The 24,112-nt window shown below is 35.0% G+C and overlaps 1 protein-coding gene across 2 annotated transcripts in view; it reads left to right on the top strand.

Moving 5' to 3' along the window:
• Positions 1-24,112, top strand: part of LOC149534189 (Ribosomal protein L4/L1 family) — a 120,687-nt gene that overhangs the window by 29,040 nt on the left and 67,535 nt on the right. The window contains exon 3 of one of the 2 annotated variants that reach the window (XM_089804328.1): positions 6,962-7,039. The exons of the other annotated variant lie outside the window; for it this stretch is intronic. Within the exon in view, the coding sequence (XP_089660454.1) occupies positions 6,962-7,039 (78 nt within the window). The remainder of the gene's footprint in view (positions 1-6,961; positions 7,040-24,112) is intronic. 2 annotated transcript variants of the gene reach the window in all.

The raw sequence follows: 24,112 nt of genomic DNA, 5'->3' as shown, positions 1-24,112 counted from the left end.
ATTACAAAAAGACCATTCGAATTCCTAAGACGACCAATCAAATTCAATTTTTAAATCAACTATGAGGAAAGGAAAAGAACAAAAGAAAAAATAAGAAGTTGGAAAGATTTGAAAATTATAATAATACAATTATTATAATTTCGAACATTATTATAATCTTATTTGTAGCATATTTATTAATTATTAAATTATATTGGTGCCAAATCACTTTATTTATTAAATGCACGTAATCAAATATTTATTAAAATAATGTGATGAAAGATAAATTAAAATCCTTTGAGATATGTTTTATATTTTAACTCAATTATTTTATTTAAATTATTTATTTAAATAACTCATGGAATTCCACCGATGTATCCTGTTTTCAAATCACTAGGTCCTTTACCTGTTTGCTAGTGATGGTGATGCCTTGCCTAATTCTTTTTTGACAATGCTTCCACCCCTTCGACGTGCTCCCTGCAAGGAATTTCTTTGTAATTAAATTATAAATTATAAATAATTGTATCAGTTAGCCTTTCATCTTAATTTCATGAATTCGCGATTAACGATCAACTAACATGTCATCTTCACTTGAAATCATAACGACTAACTATCTTACCATTTCGCCAGATTATATCAAATTAACTGCCAGCTGACTTTATGTGAACTTCAATGGCTATATTTCAAGCTAGGTCAAAAATTGGTATGTAACATACCCTTTCCCTTGAGGTTCATCGTCCTCGATGAATTGGAAATTGCAACGAACATTATAAATGAGTATTTTAAAATTGGAATGTAACGTACCATTCCCCTTGCGATTCATCGTCCTCGATGACCTCTGCAGTTTAGACACTAAAAGAATATTCCACATTGTGATATCATTTCTTTTCTCAATTGGGTCAGAATCAAAATCATATTCGAAACTCAAGATACTTGCATGATAATATAAAATTTATCACGTACTCACCCAAGTTCTCTTTGCTTTACTTGTGATTTTCTTAACATCTTTTGAGTAGATTTTATTTCATGTTCCTGTCATACTAATGCATGCACTCAGCATATCATTAGTTCAAGTTCATTTTGATATCTTCATTTAAGAAAATTTTCAGGATTCAATTACTGAAATTAAGATAAGTATTCAAAAATTGAAATTCTTCAACCAACAAGTTCCTGATCATAATTTAAATCACTCATACATACCATCTGGCATATGGCCCTCATTAATGGATAGATCTTCCTTGCAAACTTACAGATTGCCTGTAAGTGAATCTATTTTTTTTTTTTTCATTGCAACCTTGGCCTTAAAGCCCAATATTTCATTAGAATAATCATTTCATGTTAGGATATCTCCAAAACATTATACAATTGCTTAATAAAAAGTCAACATCGCATGTGTATTACACATGTATAACAATGTGGTCAGGGGTAAAAATATGATATACTATGCAAGATCATCAAATCAAGATCATAAGCATCTAAAACAATTCATAAGATTCTCATCATTCATTTGTAAATACTTGGAAATTCATCTTTTCCATTTTTATGATTCAGGCTTCCATGCCCATTTCATCAAAAGTTTATATCTGTAAACAAACATTGATAGTTCTAACTCCTTACTGGAGCACATAATGACCTTTTCGTTTAACCAACATTAGAAAGAATCATGGTTCACGATTTTGTTTTCATTCAGTTCAAGTTCAAATAGGTAACAATTTATTTCAGTCATTAATTTGGGTCGACAAACCCGCTCATGATAGATTTAAATAACATTTTATCAAGATTATAAACTGTATTTGGATTGCGCAAGTCTAGGCATCGGGACCCTTTTTAATTTTGTCATTCTTGACAAAGAATGGCCCTCCCACCAAGGATAAGGCATATATAACATTCTGGTCCTGCCACTGAGTAATCAGGTGGGTTGAATTCCTCAATAGTTATTCGAAAAAATAACTGAAGCGTCTGGACAATCAACAAGATCAATTGTTTTGGCAAATCTGCCTAATTCCACCGTGGCCAAGGATATCAAAGTTTGGGTCGTCAAACTCAATCTCCACCACTCAGCGTGCCAATCCTTTTTATCTTTTTAATTGTTTATACATTTATCCATTTCATATCATTTCAGTCTTCATGGATATTCTGAATGATTTTCCAGACTATTTTTCCAATTTCGATTGCAATATCCGGATATGCAAAAATAAATCTTTTTCAACATTTACATTTTTAGTTTCTTAGAAACAGTGCTAGACCCAAGGTTTCAGCGTTGAACCCAACTCTCTAATACCATATGTAACAACAGGATTTTTTACAACTAATTTCATCATTATACTAACCGATTCACATGAAATATATATCAAAATAAACGTTTTAAAATTGAATTTTAAACTAAATTGCCTTTCTATTAACTATTACTTAACATAAGCAGTTGAAATTAAAATTCTAAGCTATTTGCTGAAATATAAATGTAAAGAAAATTCTATGATTAACTAACCATCATCTATCTTTTTCGTAAAAGAAACTTTCAATTGGAAAGGAAAAATGCTAACTTGAAAATTAATTAGAACATACAGATTTAATTGAGAGGCTTTCCAAACTGGTTGTTCAAGCTCTGGCTTTGGTGAGAGGAGAAGCATTAACATAGGCTCAACCTCCCAACTACGGACCTTTTACTTATCCCCACATGTTCTAATTTAATAGAACAACCCTCCCTACCCCGAGGTCGGGCATGGGACGTTCATTTATCCAGTCATCGGAGTATTCAGGTGGGTTGTGGTCCCAACAACTATTCGTTAGAATAATTGAAGCATCAAGACAACAACTCGATCAGATTGGTGTGGCAGATTTGCCTATATATCACCCTGGCCAAGGTTTTCGAGATGTGGGATTATATCCCGATCTCCACCACTCAGCTTGATAACTAATTTCGAAAATGGAATTCACATGAGCTATATGCATTTACTTTTATTAATGTAATATGAGAAATTGACTTCATTCTTATTTTTCATTTAACAGGTTCATCTACGCCTCATCACCTTTATTCGGGCCATCAGACCGATGATTCTTTGGTGCTTGAACATTTATTCTTATCACACCTTCATCACCTCATTCTGGCTTATGCCAGGTGATATCCTTGGTGCTCCTTTTATTGTTATCAGATGCTATGACATATTTTCAAGAAGGATGAAATAAAGTTTCAAAAGAAAGACTTCAGATATTTATTCAAAATATTGATAAATTGTGGATTTACTCTCTTGACAGTAAATTGTTATGAAAATAGTACTAAAATCCACATTATTATTCGACTAGATACATGTTACAGAATTTATGAGGACGTGGGCAATCTTATGATGTTATTTATAGCAAGGGAAAGATAACCTATTTCTTATTGACTGGTTATCATGAATTTGAAACTTAAGAAAATAATTCCGACTCTGTCATTTCGAATTGAGAAAAAAGGAAAATAAATATAAATTGATTTGAGCATGACTTCCTTACGTGGCTGATTGCCCTGCGGTTGATTGCCTAACACTGGGCTCTATCTCTTTCTTCAGGTTCCATGGGAACAATTGCTTGAAGTAGCAGAGATGTATCATTTTGATTTCAAAAAGAATAATTCTGTATGCACAACCGAATGTGTTCCGGATACAATGATATATGAGCTTTGATTACAATACGTATGGGATAGATGAAATGGCTTATGGAAATTGTATGCAAATTCAACCAAAGGCAAGTACGTTTCCCATTGATACTGTCGATTCATGCAATAAACCCTTAGGAGATCCTCTAATACCTGATTCACTCGCTCTGTCTGACCATCTATTTCAGGATGATAAGCTGAACTTATATTCAATTTAGTACCTAAAGCTGAAAATAGTGTCTGCCAAAATCTGGATGTTATTCTTGCATCCTGATCTGAAATAATTTTCTTTGGAACCCCATGTAATCTGAAAATTTCTTTTATGAACTTATGGGCTATCTCGGGTGCTCCATCGGATAAGTTCCCTGGAATAAAATGTGCAACCTTAGTCAATCTATTGACCACGATCAAAATAGTGTTATGTGTATTCCGAGTCATAGGCAACCCCTTTACAAAATCCATGGATATTACTTGCCATTTCCATTCAGGTATCTCATTTGGGTGCAAAAGTCCTGCTGGGTATCGATGTTCCGCTTTCACTCTTTGACATTCTAAACAACTTGCAACATACTCAATTATTTCTCTTTTCATTCCCTTCCAAAAGTATAAATGTTTTATGTCAAATAACATTTTCGTTACTCCTGGGTGTCCTGAATATGGAGCTGAATGATACTCCCCTAGAATTAATCTTCGTAACTCAGGATGATTGGGTACATAAATCCTGTGGTGATATCTCAACAATCCATCTTCCTCTAAGTTAAAATCTGAATATTTGGGGTCCTGTGGGTCTCTAATAAGTGCCAAACTGATTTCTGCGTAAAAATCATCATGCTCCAATTGCTGTAAAATTTGATCCTTTTAATTGAAATTTTACCTTAGTCATTGCTGAAATATGTCTTCTTCGACTTAAGGCATCAACCACCTTATTTTCCTTTCCCTTAATGTAGCTTATGTCAAATTCATAATCTGCTAAGAATTCTAACCATCTCCTTTGTTTGGCATTCAGATTTTGCTGAGTGAAAATATATTTTAGGCTTTGGTGATCAGATCGGAGCTCAAAGGGTTTTCCAATTAAATAATGTCTCCACATTTGCAAAGCGTGAACTATGGCTGCTAATTCTAGATCGTGTGGTGCATAATTTTGTTCATAATTCTTCAATTTCCTAGACTCATAGGCAATGACTTGCCCTTCTTGCATTAATACACCTCCTAATCCTTCACCTGAAGCATCAGTGATCACCACAAATGGTTTTTGCGGATTGGGTACCCTTAAGATAGGTGCAGTAGTCAGTTTTTCCTTCAGAAACTCAAAAGTTGATTGACATTTTTCTGTCCAAACAAATTTCTTTCCCTTCCTTTGAAGTGATGTGATTGGATAAGCTATTCTTGAGAAGTTCCTGACAAATTTCCTGTAAAATCCAGCTAACCCCATGAAACTCCTGACTTCAGATACGTTTCTGGGTATGGGCCATTCCTTAATTGCTTTAATCTTAGATGGATCTACTGCTATGCCTTGTGCTGAAATTATATGCCCTAGGTACTGAATTTCTTTCTAGTAAAAGGCACACTTCGATAATTTTCCGTATAATTTATGTTCTCTAAGTCTCTGTAATACTATCTCTAAATGCCTCTGATGTTCTTCTTCATTCCTAGAATAAATAAGAATATCATCTATGAATACTAACACAAATTTGTCCAGACAATCATGGAATATACTATTCATTAAGTTCATGAAAGCTGTAGGGGCATTAGTTAATCCAAACGATAGCACTGTAAACTCATAATATCCATATCTAGTCCTAAAGGCAGTCTTGTGTATGTCCTCTTCCTTAATTCACAGCTAATGATATCCTGATCTCAGATCAATTTTTGAAAACACGGTCGCACCCTTCATTTGGTCAAAGAGATCATCTATCCTTGGTAATGGGTACCGATTTTTGATGGTGACATTATTAAGCATCCAATAGTCTATACATAGCCTCATGGGTCCGTCCTCCTTTCTTACGAATAATACGGGGGCTCCCCAAGGTGAAACACTGGGTCGAATCATTTTCTTATCCAACATATCCTGCAATTGAATTTGCAATTCCATAAGTTCCGTGATGGTCATCCTGTACGGGGCTTTGGATATAGGTTCTGCTCCTGGTACTAAATCTATGGAAAAATCAAATACCCGGGAAGGAGGTAATCCAAGAAGTTCCTCAGGGAATACATCTTGATAGTTCTTCAGATAGGGATATTTTTCTTCAAATGATTCTTTTAGTTTTTGCTTAATTTCCCCATCTTCATATATATAATCATCCCCGTAAGTGGTTTCCCTTAAATCTTCAACTTTTACTGCGAATATTTACAGCCTTTTCTTCCATACCTCTTAAGTTGCATTGCTGAAATCTGCTAGGCTCTTATTTCATGTCTGACCCTTGAAATACTTGTGGGCCTGCCTTGGTCATCTAGACAATTTACTGTTTTGGCAAGGCAATCTACCTTAGCCTTGTGTTCGTTGAGCCAATTTATTCCTATGATAATGTCATAAGATCCTAATGGTGCTACATATAAATTCAGTTCTGTGGAGAAGTTTGGAAAATCAACCTGGGCTTCAAATAGGCATTGCTCTACCCTGGCCCTTGTCTGGTTTGCATATTCGATTGTCCACGGTTTTGTCATAAAATCAGATCTTTTTGGAAATTTACTTAATACTTTAGGTGAAATAAAACATTCTGTTGCTCCAGTATCAATAAGAATAGTTACGGGGTTACCATAAATCTTACCCGGTGTTTCGATGGGGCCTACGTGCTGTTCTGCTTGTCTATTATCCAAGGTTGCATGAATTCTTTGTTGAAAACCTGTTGTTGCCGCGGCAAGGATGGGTGTTGTTGCTGATTGAGGTTAGGGCACTGTCTTTTAAAGTGGTTTCCTTTGCAAATAAAACAACCTCCCGGTGGTCCTCTTTTCTCATTATTCCTGTCATTTTTGTTTACATGAAAATTTCCCTGGTTATCTTTGTTTTCGCTACTTTTGTTTTATGGTTTATTGTTCTTAAAGTCCTTAAACTGTTTCCTTGGTGGTCCAGATTTAACACCTTCTGAATTCCAATTGGTCTTTCTCTTGTTGTACCTAATAGAATCATCCTTTTTAACCTTATACTCTTGGCGAACAACTTTTTCCAAAGCTTCTTCCATGGTTCGAGGCGCAAGGACATCTATGGCTCTCCCTATTTTGTTATTCAATCCCATGATGAACTTTCTTACTTTTAGATTGGTATCCTGTTGGTATTCTGTCTTCCACATGTCTTATCTTAAGAAGTTTGTTAGTCACCATGAGCATATGATTGATTGGGAAATGTTGCAGGTGCGAGAGCCAGGGGTGGTAGAGGTAAAATTGCTCAAAATACTTGAGGTGCTTAAGCTGCGCTTACGAAATCGAGAGGTAACTTAGTGCAAGGTCCAGTAGGACTAGTATACAGAGGATAATGCTACATGGGAAGATTATCATGATATTTTTCAGAAATATCCCTATCTATTCTCAAAAATAGGAAATTGAATATTTCTTTTTCTTTTATTTTAAACCTTAAGAACAATTTGATATTATTTCATCATGGACGATGAAAAACCTAAGGGGGTGGGTATGTTACATCCCAATTTTTGCTCTAAAATTTTTAAGCTAGATATAGCCATTGAACCAAAATAATTTTTCATTTTCAAGTGAAATTAACTCATAATAGCCATTGTTTTATCATGGTAGTTATAGCGTTGTGATATTTATTCATGTTCATGTGAAATTGAAACAGTTAAAATCTAGCTGTTGTGTTCATGTGAAATAAAGACAGTTAATTTTAGCTGTTGTATATTTATGATGAATCAGTTAGTATTTAAGATGAAATTTCCTAACAATTTTATCTAATAAATTATGAATCATGAGTTGATGTTTTGGCGAGAATGTTGCTTTAAAGGTTGTAGGATGAAGATCGAAAAAAGAGGGGAAGCATTACGAAACGAGGTCATCGGAATGGGATGATTATAAGATTCAGTTATCGGGTATGACAGGTTTGACCTAAAATCACCTTGGCAAGTTTAATGGGACTTGACAACAAATTTTTTGGTGGAATCCGCATGAGCTAAAATTTAAATTTTTTTATTTTAAATTAAAAAAAAAGAAACAAAGTTCTTACCTTTGTTAAAAATGCCAATTAATAATATTACTTAATATTATTTTTCCTCTCTCTATTAAAATCATAATTAAATAAAAACAAAATGGCACCACTACATTAGCATTATTAATCTAATAATGCCACTTTGCAAATACTTAATTATAAGATTAACCAAGAAAGTAAGAATAATATAAAATAATATTATTGATTTAACTCTTCATCTTTTCATCATCCCTTTTCTTTTCATTTTCCCCCCCTCCTTTTCGAATTCTTTTTTATTAATCGAATTAAAGACTTTGAACAGTCTTGTAATGGCAGGAAGCCGTAAGGTCCCTCCTTAAGCTTATATTGGCTTGTCGTGTTCACTCAAGACAATCCGAGCATACCTTTTCTTTTGTTTAATCTGCTACGGTGTCATAGCCTCAGAATCTATATATGTCTTTGCCTCTGCTTATGCGTATGCCATTAGAAAATCCATACGACATTTCATCTACCCATACGTATTGTAATCAGAGTTCATATATCATTGCATCCAGAACACATTCGGTTGTGCATACAAAATTATTCTTTTTGAAATCAGAGTGATATGTCCCTGCTACTTCAAGCAATTTTCCTGTGGAACCTGAAGAAAGAGATAGAGCCCAGTGTTAGGCAATCAACCGCAGGGCAATCAGCCACGTAAGGAAGTCATGCTCAAATCAATTTATATTTATTTTCCTTCATTCTCAATTCGAAATGACAGAGTTGGAATTATTTTCTTAAGTTTCAAATTCATGATAATCGGTCAATAAGAAATAGGTTATCTTTCCCTTGCTATAAATAACATCATAAGATTGCCCACGTCCTCATAAATTCTGTAACATGTATATAGTCGAATAATAATGTGGATTTTAGTAATATTTTCATAACAGTTTACTGTCAGGAGAAAGTAAATCCACAATTTGTCAATCTTTTGAATAAATATCTGAAGTCTTTCTTTTGTAACTTTATTTCATCCTTCTTGAAAATATGTCATAGCATTTGATAACAGTAAAAGGAGCACCAAGGATATCACTTGGCTTAAGCCAGAATGAGGTGATGAAGGTGTGATAAGAATAAATGTTCAAGCACCAAAGAATCACTGGTTTGATGGCCCGAATAAAGGTGATGAGGTTTAGATGAACCTGTTAAATGAAAAATAAGAATGAAGTCAGTTTCTCATACTACATTAATAAAAGTAAATGTATATAGCTCATGTGAATTCCATTTTCAAAATTAGTTGTCAAGCTGAGTGGTGGAGATCGGGATATAATCCCACATCTCGAAAACCTTGGCCAAGGTAGTATGTAGGCAAATCTGCCACAGCAATTTGATCGCGTTGTTGTCCTCATGCTTCAGTTATTCTAACGAATAGTTGTTGGGACCTCAACCCACCTGAATACTCCGATGACTGGATCAATGAACGTCTCATGCCCGACCTCAGCGTAGGGAGGGCCGTTCTATTAAATTAGAACATGTGGGGATAAGTAAAGGGTCTGTGGTTGGGAGGTTAAGCCAATGTTAATGCTTTTCCTCTTACCAAAGTCAGAGCTTGAACAACCAGTTTGGAAAGCCTCTCAATTAAATCTGTATGTTCTAATTAACTTTCAAGTTAGCATTTTTCCTTTCCAGTTGAAAGTTTCTTTTATGATGAAGATAGATGATAGTTAGTTAATCATAGAATTTTCTTTACATTTACATTTCAGCAAATAGCTTAGAATTTTAATTTCAGCTGCTTATGTTAGGTAATAGTTAATAGAAAGACAATTTAGTTTAAAATTCAGTTTTAAAACGTTAATTTTGATATATATGTCATGTGAATCGGTTAGTATAATGATGAAATTAGTTGTAGAAAATCCTGCTGTTACATGGCTCTCCCTTGTTCACTGCCATGGACATCATCCTCACAAGATAGGGAGATCGAGCCATATGTGTAGGGGTGCCATTTGAAAAGAAGAAATCACCAACAACATCATCTTACCGGTCCCTTGCGTGCATGTTAAATAAATGAGCAATGGGGTTACTACTACTACGACTTGTAGTTGCTTTTCGTTTCCCCCTACTTCTATCTCCTGCTGAACTGTGCGTAGGTGAGGAAAATGATGGTGTAGGTGACATAGTTCTTGCTCTCTGATGCAAGATACAAGTAGATGTACCGCACTGCCCCTGTAACTGCTGTATACTCTGTACTTGTTGCCTAGCAGCCAAAGATCTAGGTACTGGAACATCAATATCATCAGGAATGCCCCATAGTTTGTTCACTTCAATTTTGTATTTCACATTCTTAGGATTTGACAAAAAATATGCATGGGTTCACACCATAATGATTCCAAAAAAGGTGTGCATTAACTCTTGCAGTGTTAACAAACCATTCTGCGCCACATATATTACACTTCCATTTACATGTGCTACCACCTGAAGGTGTAGGGCATGTAATTTTTACAACAAACTATTTTAGAGGGCACTTTGGATCACAAGTACCCCTAGCATACTTTGCCAAAATATTTGAAGGGCAATCAATTGAAGGCACCACTAGTGCAGCATAAGGAGGCTCGTCCTCAGATTGACCATCTACATTAGCCTCATGACGACTTCCCTCGGGCTCAGGCTCATAATTAGATGCACTTGCCTCATTAATTTCTGTCTTCTGCACTTTGGCCGGATCTAGATGCCATTTATAAAATTGCATTTTACAAAATGAAAATAAGATTTTAAAAATGATCATGATACATTTCAGTCCAAGTAAAAATAAGTTATACAAATTAGTTTCAGCCTACTTAAAACTTTACTATTTAGTTTTAGCATTTACTATTTAAAAATATTATATATATAAAAAAGGAAGCTAAATAGTAAATACTAAATATGTTGCAGCATATTTTTATTTAAAGAACAATGAAAAAATTAATATAGATAATAAAAATCATAGAACTATCAACTATCTACTATCAACAAGATTCAAGAATGAAACATTCAAAAATTTAAAGTTGAAACTTGAAAGTATAATTAAATACTAAATTAAAAAATTATAAATTGATTTCTAAAATTAAAAAAGTCGTAAAATAAAAGAAAAACCTATCTTGAACTTAAGGATACACTTGCCAAATCAAATCTTCTTACTTCTCTTGCTCCTCTTGATCTTGGAATCCCTTGCAAAATCACCCACTAAGCTCTCACAAACTCCTCCAAACTCTTTTGCTCAGTTAACTCCTTGCTGCTCCAAAACAATGAAATGAAAATGAGGTCTACTGGTCTTATTAAATCTTCAAATAGACCACATGGGACACACACCCAATTAGGGTTAGTGTGCATAAAAAACAAATCTAAAAATAAATGCAATTTTTTTTTAAATTTTTTTTTTTCGACTGTTTAGCTGGTTGCACCTTGCGAGCACCTTGGGAGCACCCCCGCACCCACCATGCACCCAAGTCTCGCGTCCCACCCGAGTGCTCGATCGGTGCGGCAGTGCAATTTCAGCTGACGGGGGTACTCGTCTGTGTGACGTTCCCGCACCGGGTGCTTTGGGTTTTTGACACAGGTGCGGGTGGTTACACTAATAAAAAATACTCAAATCCTTGATGGAACACAATTTAGTTAAAAAATCAGAAAAACCTTCGTTTTGTGGATAAATGGTAAATGCCCATAACAAGTATTCATAAGAAAATCCTAGCTTTAAAAATGTCGTCTTTTTATTTTAAAAATTAAAAAATCAACATAAATAAAAACACAAAATTTCAAGAAATATTATATAAATCTCTTTAGGATTTTGGGGAAAAGTCATGGAAAAACCTATCATTTTTTTTTTTTGGGAGAACATGCATAACCCATAAAAGAATCATGATATTCTACAAAATCATGCAAAACTCTTGTTTAGATGTCGTTACGAGATCTCGATATGTGAATGCATGGAATTTTATGGGGTTTCCTTAAGTTTGGGGGCGTGTGCGTGTATATTTATATTATATACAAAAAGTTAAAGAAGTGCACATAATCGCAAACTAAATTATTTGATAGCATAATACTTCATCATTGATCAATGCCAAATGGCAAAGATGTCTATGCTTACGACTTTAGTGAAAATCATTACAATTACAAAATGTAGTTTCATGATGCATCAATCATCAAATGGATGAACGAATGAAAGATTTAAATAATGTCTACGAGGCCAAAGTAGCCTATGGGACCCACAAGCCAGCACACATCCCCAGAAAGGAGGAAGAGAACCTAAGCGAGTTGTAACCTCTTGATTAACTCATCTCTTGGCTGGTGGATTTTGATAATCAGATTTGCAGTGTTGCCTAACTATCCTCAAATATGTAGTTCAAACTACCTTCCTCTAAAATCTCTGCATACCCGGATTTGATGGTCTTTGTATGCCGAGAACTCCATGATAAAGTGGTGCTCCGTCTCAACAGCCCCTATGTCATAGAATAGGCACGTCTTGTTTTCCCATTCCTCTTTTGGAACCCTCCATCTACTCGTTTCACATCTTAGTAGATGGGAGCTAGTTCTAAGTTGAGCTATGGGCATTTTTGCTTTCCATTTAATATTTGCTCCTATATATGCTTTTTCCTCATGATTTGCTGTGGGGTTAAATTCCTTGATATAATAAGAATTTTTCTGCCCATTGACCATATGATACTTCAAAACTTTTCACAAACAAACTTTTTTATTTCTTCGTTACTAACCAGGGGCCCTTAAATGTTAACATCCCATTTTTTCATCCACTTGTCATTTTGCTTCATCCATGTGCCTTTTCTCCTATCTTTCCTCACTTCCGTACAATTTTAGGCCAATAGTGGCTTTCCATACCTTGAGTTTCCTCTAGGTAACTCAGCAGTCAAACCATTGCAATGGCTTCTAAAGGGAAGGAGCCAACTTCTGCCAATGAGACCTCATAAGGCACAATTGTCTTGATTTTGAGGCTTCTGAGGATAAAGTGTTTCTGCTGCATTATTAAAAAAATATCATCTATTGGATTTTCAGTTGCTGCAAGTTCAAGATCATTTGAACCCAAAGCAGTTCCTCTCACACTAGATGCACTGTGTAGGTATGTCGTCATCATCATCATTGTCATCCATAGCGATGTTAGCAAGATTCTCAATAGTTGCATCCAAGTTGGTACAATCAACTGCCACATCCCAAAGCTTCCCTGCTCCCTCCTTGTATTCAGGATACTTATGTGGCAAAAAGCGCAAATTGGAATGAACATACACCAAGTTTTCAGCTCTTTGTAGGCAATCGATCACCCATTACTGAGAAGATAAATGAGTATGTAGTCCAATTCCATTCAATGACAATAGAATTTGCAACTTGAAGAGTAAACCATCAAAATAAACAAATAAAAAATACAAATTATATTAAAGTGTAACATCCCGTTTTCCCGGGTCTAAATTAACATCTAACATACTCAAGGAATACAGTTACTACTTTGTTTCATAGGAAGACAGTTATATCATTCATGTTCATAAGAATAAGATTTACTGCTAAAAATAATTAGACAAAATTTCTTAACTTAAAAACTTGAAGTACCATCAAATGTATTTATTATAGAAATTGAAAACTACATACCTCGGAAAAACTGAGATTGAAATCAACTAGGGATACTTCTGCAACCACCCAGGTTAGTCCACAAATACCTCTATAACAGTACCACAAAAACGACTTCTATCCAATATTGTTAAACCAAAATCAAATGACGATTATCATTAAATACCATTATAAAAATTAGGGCATCACATACCACTGTATCAATTAGGGCATTGTTTACCTCTGGTTCATTTAGGGCTTCTGACAACGCTAATTCACTTAGGGCTTCCGCAACCACAGATTCAATTAGGGGTTCCGATACCACTGATTCAATTTAGGGCTTCCAATACCACTGATTCAAATAGGGCTTTCATTACCACGGATTCAATTAGGGCTTCCGATACCATTGCATCAATTAGGGTTCCAGTCATTTCTCAATCAATTAGGGCTTCAAATTCTTTTCTTTCTGAATATTTAACTGTGTCAGTATCTCAAGATTAGAAATATGCTTATAATCGATAATCATATAAATGAAAAGCAATCCATGATTCTATCTCTTACATCTAGGTGCAAATTAACAATAACAGTGAAATAACTCAATTTAATCTTACCTCCTCATAAATAAAAGTGATATTACCTTTTTTTCCGATTAACAATTGAATGTATAGCTTATCTCTGTCTGACGCATGTCCAATATCTTGAGGAGAGGTGAAACATTGTCAGGGGCTTAACCACCCAGTCTCGGACCACATCTTATCCCCACACGATCTCTAACGAGAAAGGCCCTCCCTACTCGGAATTGGCAGGGGTCATCTTTTCATTCACTGGGCTTCCTAGTAATTAACTCACCACACAACTTGGCAAAAGAAGATCACAATAACAGGAATATGCATGAACTATTAATTAGTTGATATTAAATGATAAATAATTGTCATAACTGTTACTGATTCATATTATTGATGATTCCTTTCTCACACCTCATCACCCATTTCCTTGGCTATACAGCCTGGTGAGTCCCAGGTGTTTGGAATTCTCAGAACAACCGGTTTTGTTAATTATACAAGAAGATTTCATGCATCTAGCATTCCACAATCTGTGGTCACATGTTTATGTTCTTTAAAGATTCCAGAAATGATTTAATATCCAGTGGCATAATGATTTAGGGACCCATACTATGGATTACTTGGTTATCAATTGCCATGATCTAATCTATTTTAAAGAGATTTAATTCTGTAATATCATCCAGATATCAACACAATGGTATCATGCTCATTTATGGCGTGATAGAAATTATTGACTAAAACCAATCAAGCAACCAAGTCCAAGTAAATTATTATTTGCAAGGATTGTATTACAAGTAATAAATGATTGTGATGATAACAATACATATTAAAAAAGGCACGATCAAAGATTTCTTATAATATATTTTATTCCTTATTGGAACTACTCTTATGAGTTGCAATTGCATAGACCATTGGCAGGTTGTAGGTATATATATTGCCTCTTCAGAGACGACACCATTTGCAGTAATTATATCATGACATCAGACACAACATTATATATCTTTGCAAGAATAATAAATAAAAATCAAGGACAAGAATTGTACTATGTGCTTACCACCATGCCCTAGCCAAAATTGCTTGATCGGTTGAATTGGAAACACTTAGAACTGAACTGGGTCGGAGATTTGCAAATTATTAATGGTAGATTGCAGACATAACAAGGGTATTTGCAGACGTTTTTCATTAGCAATTTGCAGTTAATTAACGCATCAATGCAGGGTCGGATTGATTATGAAGCAAGGAAATCTGAAAACATAGCAAGAAGGAAAAAGTTTGGCTCCAAGGTAAATGGTGATCCCTTCTCTCCCTCACGGCTTCCTTAATAAGAAACTAGCCGTGACTTCTCGATTTCACTGGTTACAAAAGATTGGTAAACTATTCGAATTCCAAGATGACCATTCGAATACATCAAAAGTTCAATTTTTTTAAAGATAAGGAAGAGAAGTTCGAAAGATTAAAACTCAAATTGCCAAATGTTTAAATCGATTAATTATGCCAAATGTTATCATTTAAAAGCAAATAATATTAAATTGAAAAGAATAGGGTTGGAAGGTTGTAATTCGAAAATTATAATAATTTAAATATTATTATAATTTGAATGTTATTAAAATCTTATATGTACTTATAAACATCACTTTATTAAATTATTTAAATATAAAGATGCCAAAACATTTTTATATTCATATGCACGTAATTAAATATTAATTAAAATAATACGATGAAAGATAAATCAAAATCCTTTGAGATACTTTATATATTTTAACCCAATTATATTAATTAAATTATTTATTTAAATAACTTATGCGGTTCCATAGACGTATCCTATTTCAAATCACTAGGTCCTCTACCCGTCTACCCAGTGATGATGATGCCCTGCCTAATTCTTTTCTAACAATGCTTCCACCCCTTTGACATGCTTCTTGTAAGGAATTTCTATGTAATTAAATTATAAATTATTCAATTATAAATAATCATAACCGTTAACCTTTCATCTTAATTCCATGAATTCGCGATTAACAATCAACTAATATGTCATCTTCACTTGAAATCATAACAACTATCTTACTGTTTCGCCAGATTATAACAAATTAAACTGCCAACTGACTTCATGCGAACCTCAACGGCTATATTTCAAGCTAGGTCAAAAATTGGGATGTAACATAAAGAATGTTAAGTACTAAATTTTACAATTCAAACAGGAAAAAGACAAAAAAGAAAAAACATACTTGTGAGAGGATCTTGATTACAAGAGGTTGGAGGTACTTATAATATTGACCATGGAGGTACAACCATGTAGTAGCATCCATTTTGGATTGGTCATTAACAAGACAAGGAGAATGATTTCTTCTTGAGAAAAACAAGCTAAATTCTCTCCTAACATATGTTCTCCACTTCTAGATCTTTGAAGAGTCTACTACATACCCACTTGTACCCACCAGCAACTTTAAAATCTCTAAATGGTGGTAATCTCATTGGGATAGAAAGTACAAAATTGCTATAGTATCTTGGAGATAGGGGATATGCAAGGAGGTGCAATGGCATGGTTATCTTGTTCCAATGATGGAGAACGATTGTTTTTATCCTTTTGTAAAAGGTTTCTTCAAGATCACTCTATTTTTTTAATTGCCACATTTATTTTCTCCAACATCTCAATGCTATTATAGACATCCCCCAAGCATGGTGCATCTATATCACCAACCGGAGTATAAGCATGATAGGGTCAGTGAATATTAATACATATTTCTCTTTCAACCACTTTATTTGGGTGCAAGTTGCTTGTATCACCAAGTTGAGGAAGTGTATGATGCATGATGTCCAAAAAATGTGCTCATTGCTTGCCTTAACCAAAGCATTTGCAGCCCTACAATGTTTTGCATTGTTTATAATTACTTGGACTAAATTCTCATTGCCCACCATCTCTATGGACTTACCAAGGATTCTAAAAATGAACTCTCCGTCTTTGACTTCCCCCTCACAACCAACAACCCTAAAAAACATTGCCCCTTTGAGGGACATTGCAATGACATTTATCAGTGGGCTGTTTTCACAATCTTTCCATCCATCAGAAACAATAGAAACACCCAATTCAACCCGAGAATCTATAATTGGTTTCAGTGAAGCCTGTACTGATTTCTCCTCTTTTTGTAATAAGCTAATACACACCTTTTCATACCCAAGACTTGTGAAGAAACTAGGAGTTGCACTATTGATTCTTGACACCATGTCCCTTCAATATGGTGATCTCACCAAGTTGGAAGAACATTGGCATAGATGCAATGTGCAATTTTTTGTTCAATAATATTTCTTGCTTCCATTTGAATGCCTTGTGTAATGGACCTCTCCTGCGGTTGGAAATCTCTACTTTATCTTCCACTTAGATAGAGGTGTATGCAAGAAGGGATGTTTGGGGGCCGCTATTGTATCAGTGGGTAAATTCATCGTTTTTCTTTTTGGAAGTATAAGCACTTGGTTTTCCTCTTGCAATTAGTTTGTCAACATCTTCTTGTTCTTTTATGAATTCTATTATTTGGATAGACAAATCCTATCTTATTTGGGCCCTCACACATTTTAATCCCTTTACCCATAGGGCCCATGAAGTAAAGTTTCACTTGAGAATAAGAGCTATTCTATTGTACATTACAAAAATTAGACTTCCAAATATTTTCCCCACCTACTGGAACTTGTGGAATCCTTGTGGTATGCCTAGGTAAAGGAGATCCTTTATCAATTTTGAATTTTGGTTTCCTTCCACGCCCACTAATGGAAGGAAAAATAATGGAACAAATTTGAAAAAAATCATCAAAAGACTAAAGAATAGGGTTTAAATTTTTACCTTAGATGCTTAAACTGAGTTGAGAGCAAAAGAACAAACAAAATGATATGTTTTTAGCCAAGTTACCATGGTTCGTCCCTAGAACCCCTGGACTTGCAGAAGTTCGAATTGGTTCAAAGTTCACATCCGGTCCATAGTACAATTTGGGTAGGGTTCCAATTTTCGCCTGCTGGTTCGATCTGGTTCAAACCAAGGTTGAACCTGGGCGAACCAGGCCAAAAAAATCAAACCAAGCTCGAAACTAGTTTGAACCACATGCTTTCTGGGCCCTGCGAACGGTGATAAAGTGCTTTATTCGCAAAAATTAATAATTTTTTGGTGTCCACAATTCTAAAAGGTGGTTATGAAATGCTTTTGGTGGCCTCACATTGTCATTTTATGAAAAATTTGATGCCAATACCATTGTTGCTGGTGCTGATCCCATTGGCATTAGCTCTATTGCTGAGTTAAAAATCTGCCAGAGAAGAAGAAGATGAAGATTGAAGAACTAAGAATATTAATAGATTTTTATTTCATTAGTTGAACAATGAATGTGAAACAATGATACTTGAACTTGATCCTCTGACTTATTTTTAATGTTTTGAATCTTTGATGTTGAACTATATGATGGTATGATCTTTATGATTGCAAGTTTATGGTGTTTTTGTTGTTTAAAAGTGTTTATGCTACTATGCTACATTCTAATTTTAACTCATGCTTCATTAATATATCTATATATCTATAAATATATTACAAATTCTACATGTTTTTGCACTAACAAACCCAAACTCCTTTCCAAAATTTTGACGAACTTGCAAACCAGTTCTCAAACTTTGAACTTGGAACTGAACCCGAACTGGTAACTTAGGTTTTTAGGTTGAATGGCCTCATAAAAAACTGTTTTGGGGTCTTTAGGAAAATATAATCTAAAAACACTTTTAAGCATGTTTTTTTGGTCACTTTAAGTGATCTTGCTCGCTGATTCTCCTGGATGTGGGCTGAATGCACACAGGATCTGTGGGGTTGCACATACTAGTGCATCCATAGGCTATGGTGCGCGTCTTTTGCACACTCAACCCACATCTGCAAACCCATCCACATCCGGTGTGAGCCTGCAGGAGGTGTATCCTGCAACGAAGAACCTAGCTGAATGCTTAGAAAAATTTCTGTCATGTCACTAGCAGATATTCACGAGTTTCAGAAAAATCTAGGTAGAAACAGAAAATTGCACCCAAAATCCTTGAGTGCTGAAAAAAGAGCTCAAAAACTCCAGTTGTGAGCAGAACAACTGTGGTAAGAGAAAAGCTCTCGTCAAGTAAAAAGGGTCGTTGGTGGTGCTCGAAAAGTAGAGAAATTGTGCAGCATTCACAGGAAAACACTAGCAGATATTCACGAGTTTCAGAAAAATCTAGGTAGAAACAGAAAATTGCATCCAAAATCCTTGAGTGCTGAAAAAAGAGCTCAAAAACTCCAGTTGTGAGCAGAACAACTGTGGTAAGAGAAAAGCTCTCGTCAAGTAAAAAGGGTCGTTGGTGGTGCTCAAAAAGCAGAGAAATTGTGCAGCATTCACAGGAAAAAAATGTGCCAGAAATGTAGGTCGTGCTCCAAAGATATGATTCCAACAACCTCGTTGTGTGAGATAGTGCTTGGCGCCAGAAACTAACACAAAAAATAGTGCCTAAAAACTCTTTGCATCAGGAAAACACTGTCTGCAAATCATGGCAGAAGCTCAGAAAACACATGCGGCACTTGTAGACAAAAAATGCTGATGCAGGAGCACCTTGCATGGGAAAAGTTATAAAAAAAAAAAAAAAAAAAAAAAAATTGCAGAGGAGAGAGTGACGAAAATAGAAGGAAAAATAGTAAAAAAATAAAATAAGGGAAAAAGGAGAAAAGAAAAAAAAAGAAAAAAGGAATTTCTATTATCAAGGTGCATAGGTGGCGTAAATAGAAAAAATAAGAAAATGGTTGTCATTCCATTTATCGAAGTGTGTAGGTGGCATCTTAGAAGTTTGTGAAAAGTTCCTTAAATCATGCATTTAATATTTGTTGTGATCCACAAAAGAAATGTAATTTTCTAATTGGGCCACATGGTGGTGCTTAGTTGTATTTAGGTGGAATACTAGAAAGTTTTGGATATTGTAGAAGGTTGTGGATATTGTGTAGGTGGAATTCTAGAAGCTTGTGGATAAGTCATGCATTGGGTGGTATGTGCCTATTTAAGCAAGGCATATGAGTATTTTTGATCAAGCTTGGGAAGGTAAAGCTTCAAGGTGTGAAAGCTTCAAGGTGTGATCTCTTCTTAGTAAAAGCTTGGAGAGAAGGAGGAAGTGAGGAGTGAGTTTTCCTAAGTCTGTGGACAGAGTGTCGAATGTGAGGTAGTTTACAGCAGGATTGTGGTGGAGTTGTGAGTTTGTGATAAGAACTAGTGGCTGCGGTTTAGAAACAAGGAGGTTGCTTGGTGGCTTGCGAGCACAAGTTGAGATCTTGGAGGTTTCTACCAGAGTGTGGCTCTGGACTAGCTTGGGTTTGGATTGGATCTTGAGAGATCCTGCAGAAATGTTATTGTAATTGCTATTGGATTTTCAAGTATAATAAAATTGCTTGGGAAGCATTTTGTCATCTCGTTGTCTCCATATTGTTGCATTTTTGGTTATGAGTTGGTAGGGTGTTGTGGCCCTTCATCAAATGCAGGCACTATGCAAAAAAACTTTTGACCACAGAAGGGCTAGCGAACTCCATGCAATCTTTACTGAAAGCATTTGAATTGTAAACTTTCACATAATCCTCAGTCTGTGAACTCAAAAAACCTCCATGCATTTTCAAGAGATAAAATTGGCAATTTTTAAATGGAAAACACCACGAGATCTCAATTAAAAAACCTGGGAATTCTTCAAAAAGGTCCTTCAATTTTTTATTTTAATTTGAGCATAAAAACATTTGAAAATACTTAAGGTACAACACCATGATTTTTCATAAACATTGTAAAAAAACATCTGGAAATAAATTCCAGGTAAAGAATCTACAAATTTCTATAAAAATTTCACTAGCATGAAATGATAATTGGTTTTTGTTGATTAATTGCAAAGTAGATGAAAGCTCCTCAAATGGAGAATACTAGCGGATTTTCTAAACAGAAACAGAAGACAGAAAAGAAACACTCTTTATAAGAATCACTGCAAAAAGGAAACTACTTAAACTAATGAACTAATTTACCATTATAGAAATTTTACAGTATAACTTTAATAATTTTAAAAGCTTTTCTTCAGCTGACTAGTGGTCCTGCAGGTTTGCCAAGTCCAAGCTTGGAATTTGTGATGCCTGCAAGTCTAATACACAAACTTCTCAACATGCCTCAGACAAAGAATTTTAGTCTGTCCGAGTGCTTGGCAAGTCCTAACATTTTAGTTCTTTGTATATATTGATTTCAGAAAATGGAGAAATCTTTGGAGACTTTATCACCGTAGGATTCCTAGGGTGCCTCAGACAAAGCTTGTCAATGGTCCCTTGGTCTACCGGTGAAGTTGAAAGGTTCTTAAAGAGCCCACCAGGGATCAAGGCTTGCTCAGTGTAAGGCTTCGACATCGAAAAGGGATGAGACCGAGATTGTGCCTCAGATGAATTCGGTGGAATAGATACCTTGTAGTCCTTGGCTCTTAACCAAAGTGGTTCAGCTGTTAGGCTCGTGCTCCTGTATTGAGTAGCTAAAAAGATTTCATCGAGGACTTCCATAAAAAAAAGATCTGTTACTCTCGTGGAGTCCTTGACAAGTAATACTCTGGTTTCTTTTTGATATATTGATTTCAGAATTTGAAGAAATATTTTGAGCCTTTATCACCACTGGGTTCCATTTTTCCTGGTTTGAACACTGGAGTCTTGAGTACTGTAAAGTTTTTGCTTTTTATGTCAGCCTTTAATAAATTGAAGACTTGGTATAAACTAGAGTCGAACAAAAAAATATCTTTTTGAAGTTTTGTTTTATTCTACTTGAGATAGAGCACTAATTCTTTCTTTCCTTTTTCTTTATTATTATCTTGTTCCAAACTCTCCAAAAACTGCAAACAATTTAGCTTTGGACAATACTGCACTTCCTTCTTACCAGTTCTTACTCACATTCTAGGAACGGGAAATTGTAGAACTGTATCCACTGGAGTTCCACAATCACTTCAAATCTCAATAGGGAGTGACCTAAATCTTTGTTTTCTATGATATTCCCAATAATAAGTTACTGTGTTTTTTGATTTTTGGTTTGCTTTGTTTTTGATAAAAATAAAATAACTGAAATAATATATATCTGGTGTTACAAACTGTACTCATTATGGGAACTGAGTTGACTAAAACACTGGTAAAGAAAACTGAAAAAGGAACCTGTTGCAATGTGTTAGTGTTTTGTAGCTGCGTGAGATATCATTCTCACCTGTTGATCATCTAAGAGTCACTGAGCTGCATTGACATGGATATTGCTGTTTTAAGAAGGAACTGTTAGTCTTTGAGGGTTCCATCCTTGGTGTGGGTGACTAACATTTTGAGAATATGAAACGGCTCTAGAGACATCTGCCATCATCGTCATGCACTTGGGAGTTAGTATGCTGGACGATGGTCATTCTTGTTTCTCTATTATTTCATGATTGGTAGCAATTCATGTGTAACATTTTTTCTGAGAAAAGGTGAGTTGTTTTTTATTGGAGATGAATAATTATTGTTCGCTGTGTAATACGAAGAGCTTTCTTTGTTGCCGTATGTAACTGTCATGGAAGCTTCATCTGGGTCTCCTGCCAGCATTGGGTTGGCGTATCTCCTCTTTGGGATATTGAACTGTGGTATATTATTCAGGAGATGCTTCCATTATAAGTGTTGTTGGAAATCATCGGGTTATTGTTGTTGTGTAACTGCCGTCTTCAAGTTGGCTCTTGCAATGAACGGTATCATGGCATTTTATATAGATTTTTTGGGATTGTAATTATTGTATGATGAAATTGTTACTCGTAGTGATGGTATTCAGGCGTGATAATTAGACAGTGATAGTATGAATAATATTTAAGCGGTATATCTTTCTCTTTGTATTTATTGTGTTATCAGTTTGTTTCATCTGATCAGTGATTCAAAAGGAGATGTCAATTTTTCTAGGTTATGTAATGTGATAACAATCGTGATGAAGTCTATCTGCAATCTAAGCTTGTGAAGCTTTGTATTAAAACTCTTGATTATCTATAAAGAATCAATTTTGAGTGTGACTGGGATTTTCCTTTGAGTAGGAGGGTTTTCCCAGAGTATCTCTGGTGTCATTGTGTTCCTTGCTTTATCTGTTGTTTGTTTATGTTATTCTCATTCGAAAGCTTAACACAATGTATCCAATATAAAGTCAGACCTGAGAAGTTCAGTATGTGTGCAATACAACCTGACACCTCTTCCAGACAATATTAGTTACAGCCCATTGTTCCAAGGGTACCATCTCCTAATAGCAGAAATTGATTGAGTGAAATGTCTTTCGCACCTGCCACATATTTTAGGTATGATTAAGCACCCTTCTTGACTTCCTAGAAAACTTGTTACTTACATATAGTCCCTTAGGATACCCTTTGTTGGCCACCAAGGTACATGGGCATAAATATTGCGGCTTAGTGTAAGGAGTGGTAGATCTGTAGTGTTATCAGGTGGATGTAGGTTGGCTCCTGCTTAAGTATAGATCTCTATCCCAGCTGGCAGTGGATTGTAATTAGCTTTGAACAGATGCCAAATTTGACCTTAGAATAAATCTCCAAACCTGTTCACAAAGCTTAGTCCAAGGTCCTGTAGAACTGCAAATTCACGAGTGGAAATTGCCAGGAAGAAGGTTTGGTTTCTGCCACAACCTCGAAAATGCTGTCAAGGGGTTCTGTTTGTGCAGGTGTGAGAGCTGGAATCTCAAACAACAAAATATGAATATGGAAAATTTGATGTTCAGGCTGAGCAAATGAAATTTGTAAATCTATCCTACACAATTGTGACTGATGGGCCCTATTTTTGGTGCTGCAATTTGAATTTTTACTTTTTATTGTTATTATTTTATTTTTTATTTTTATACTGATTTATTATATTAAGCTAGTGTTCAAAAAGACTATATTTTAATAGTATTCATATGATTCAACTTGGTAAAGAGTCATGACATTATATCATGGAAGTTCAAAACTTGATGCAGTCGTTATATATTAATAATTGATTAACATGTTCCTACGATTTAGTTTATGGTCATTTAGATATGAAGAAAGATGCTTCCTACTTGTATCATGGAAGATGATACCTACGTAATTAATATTGCTTCCTTTGACATGCCTCTAGCAATGCTATTTTAAACTGTAAATATATGTTTATTATATATTTCATCCAAACATTTTACAGTCTATTTTGATGACATTATCACTTAATCCTCATTTTACATTGTTGCAAACTTTAGC

Source organism: Cupressus sempervirens, chromosome 10 (assembly GCF_028749045.1).
Source record: "Cupressus sempervirens isolate cs-2001-9-10 chromosome 10, ASM2874904v1, whole genome shotgun sequence".
In the NCBI taxonomy this organism is placed as follows: Eukaryota; Viridiplantae; Streptophyta; class Pinopsida; order Cupressales; family Cupressaceae; genus Cupressus; species Cupressus sempervirens.
This window is presented reverse-complemented; position numbering and strand designations above follow the sequence as displayed.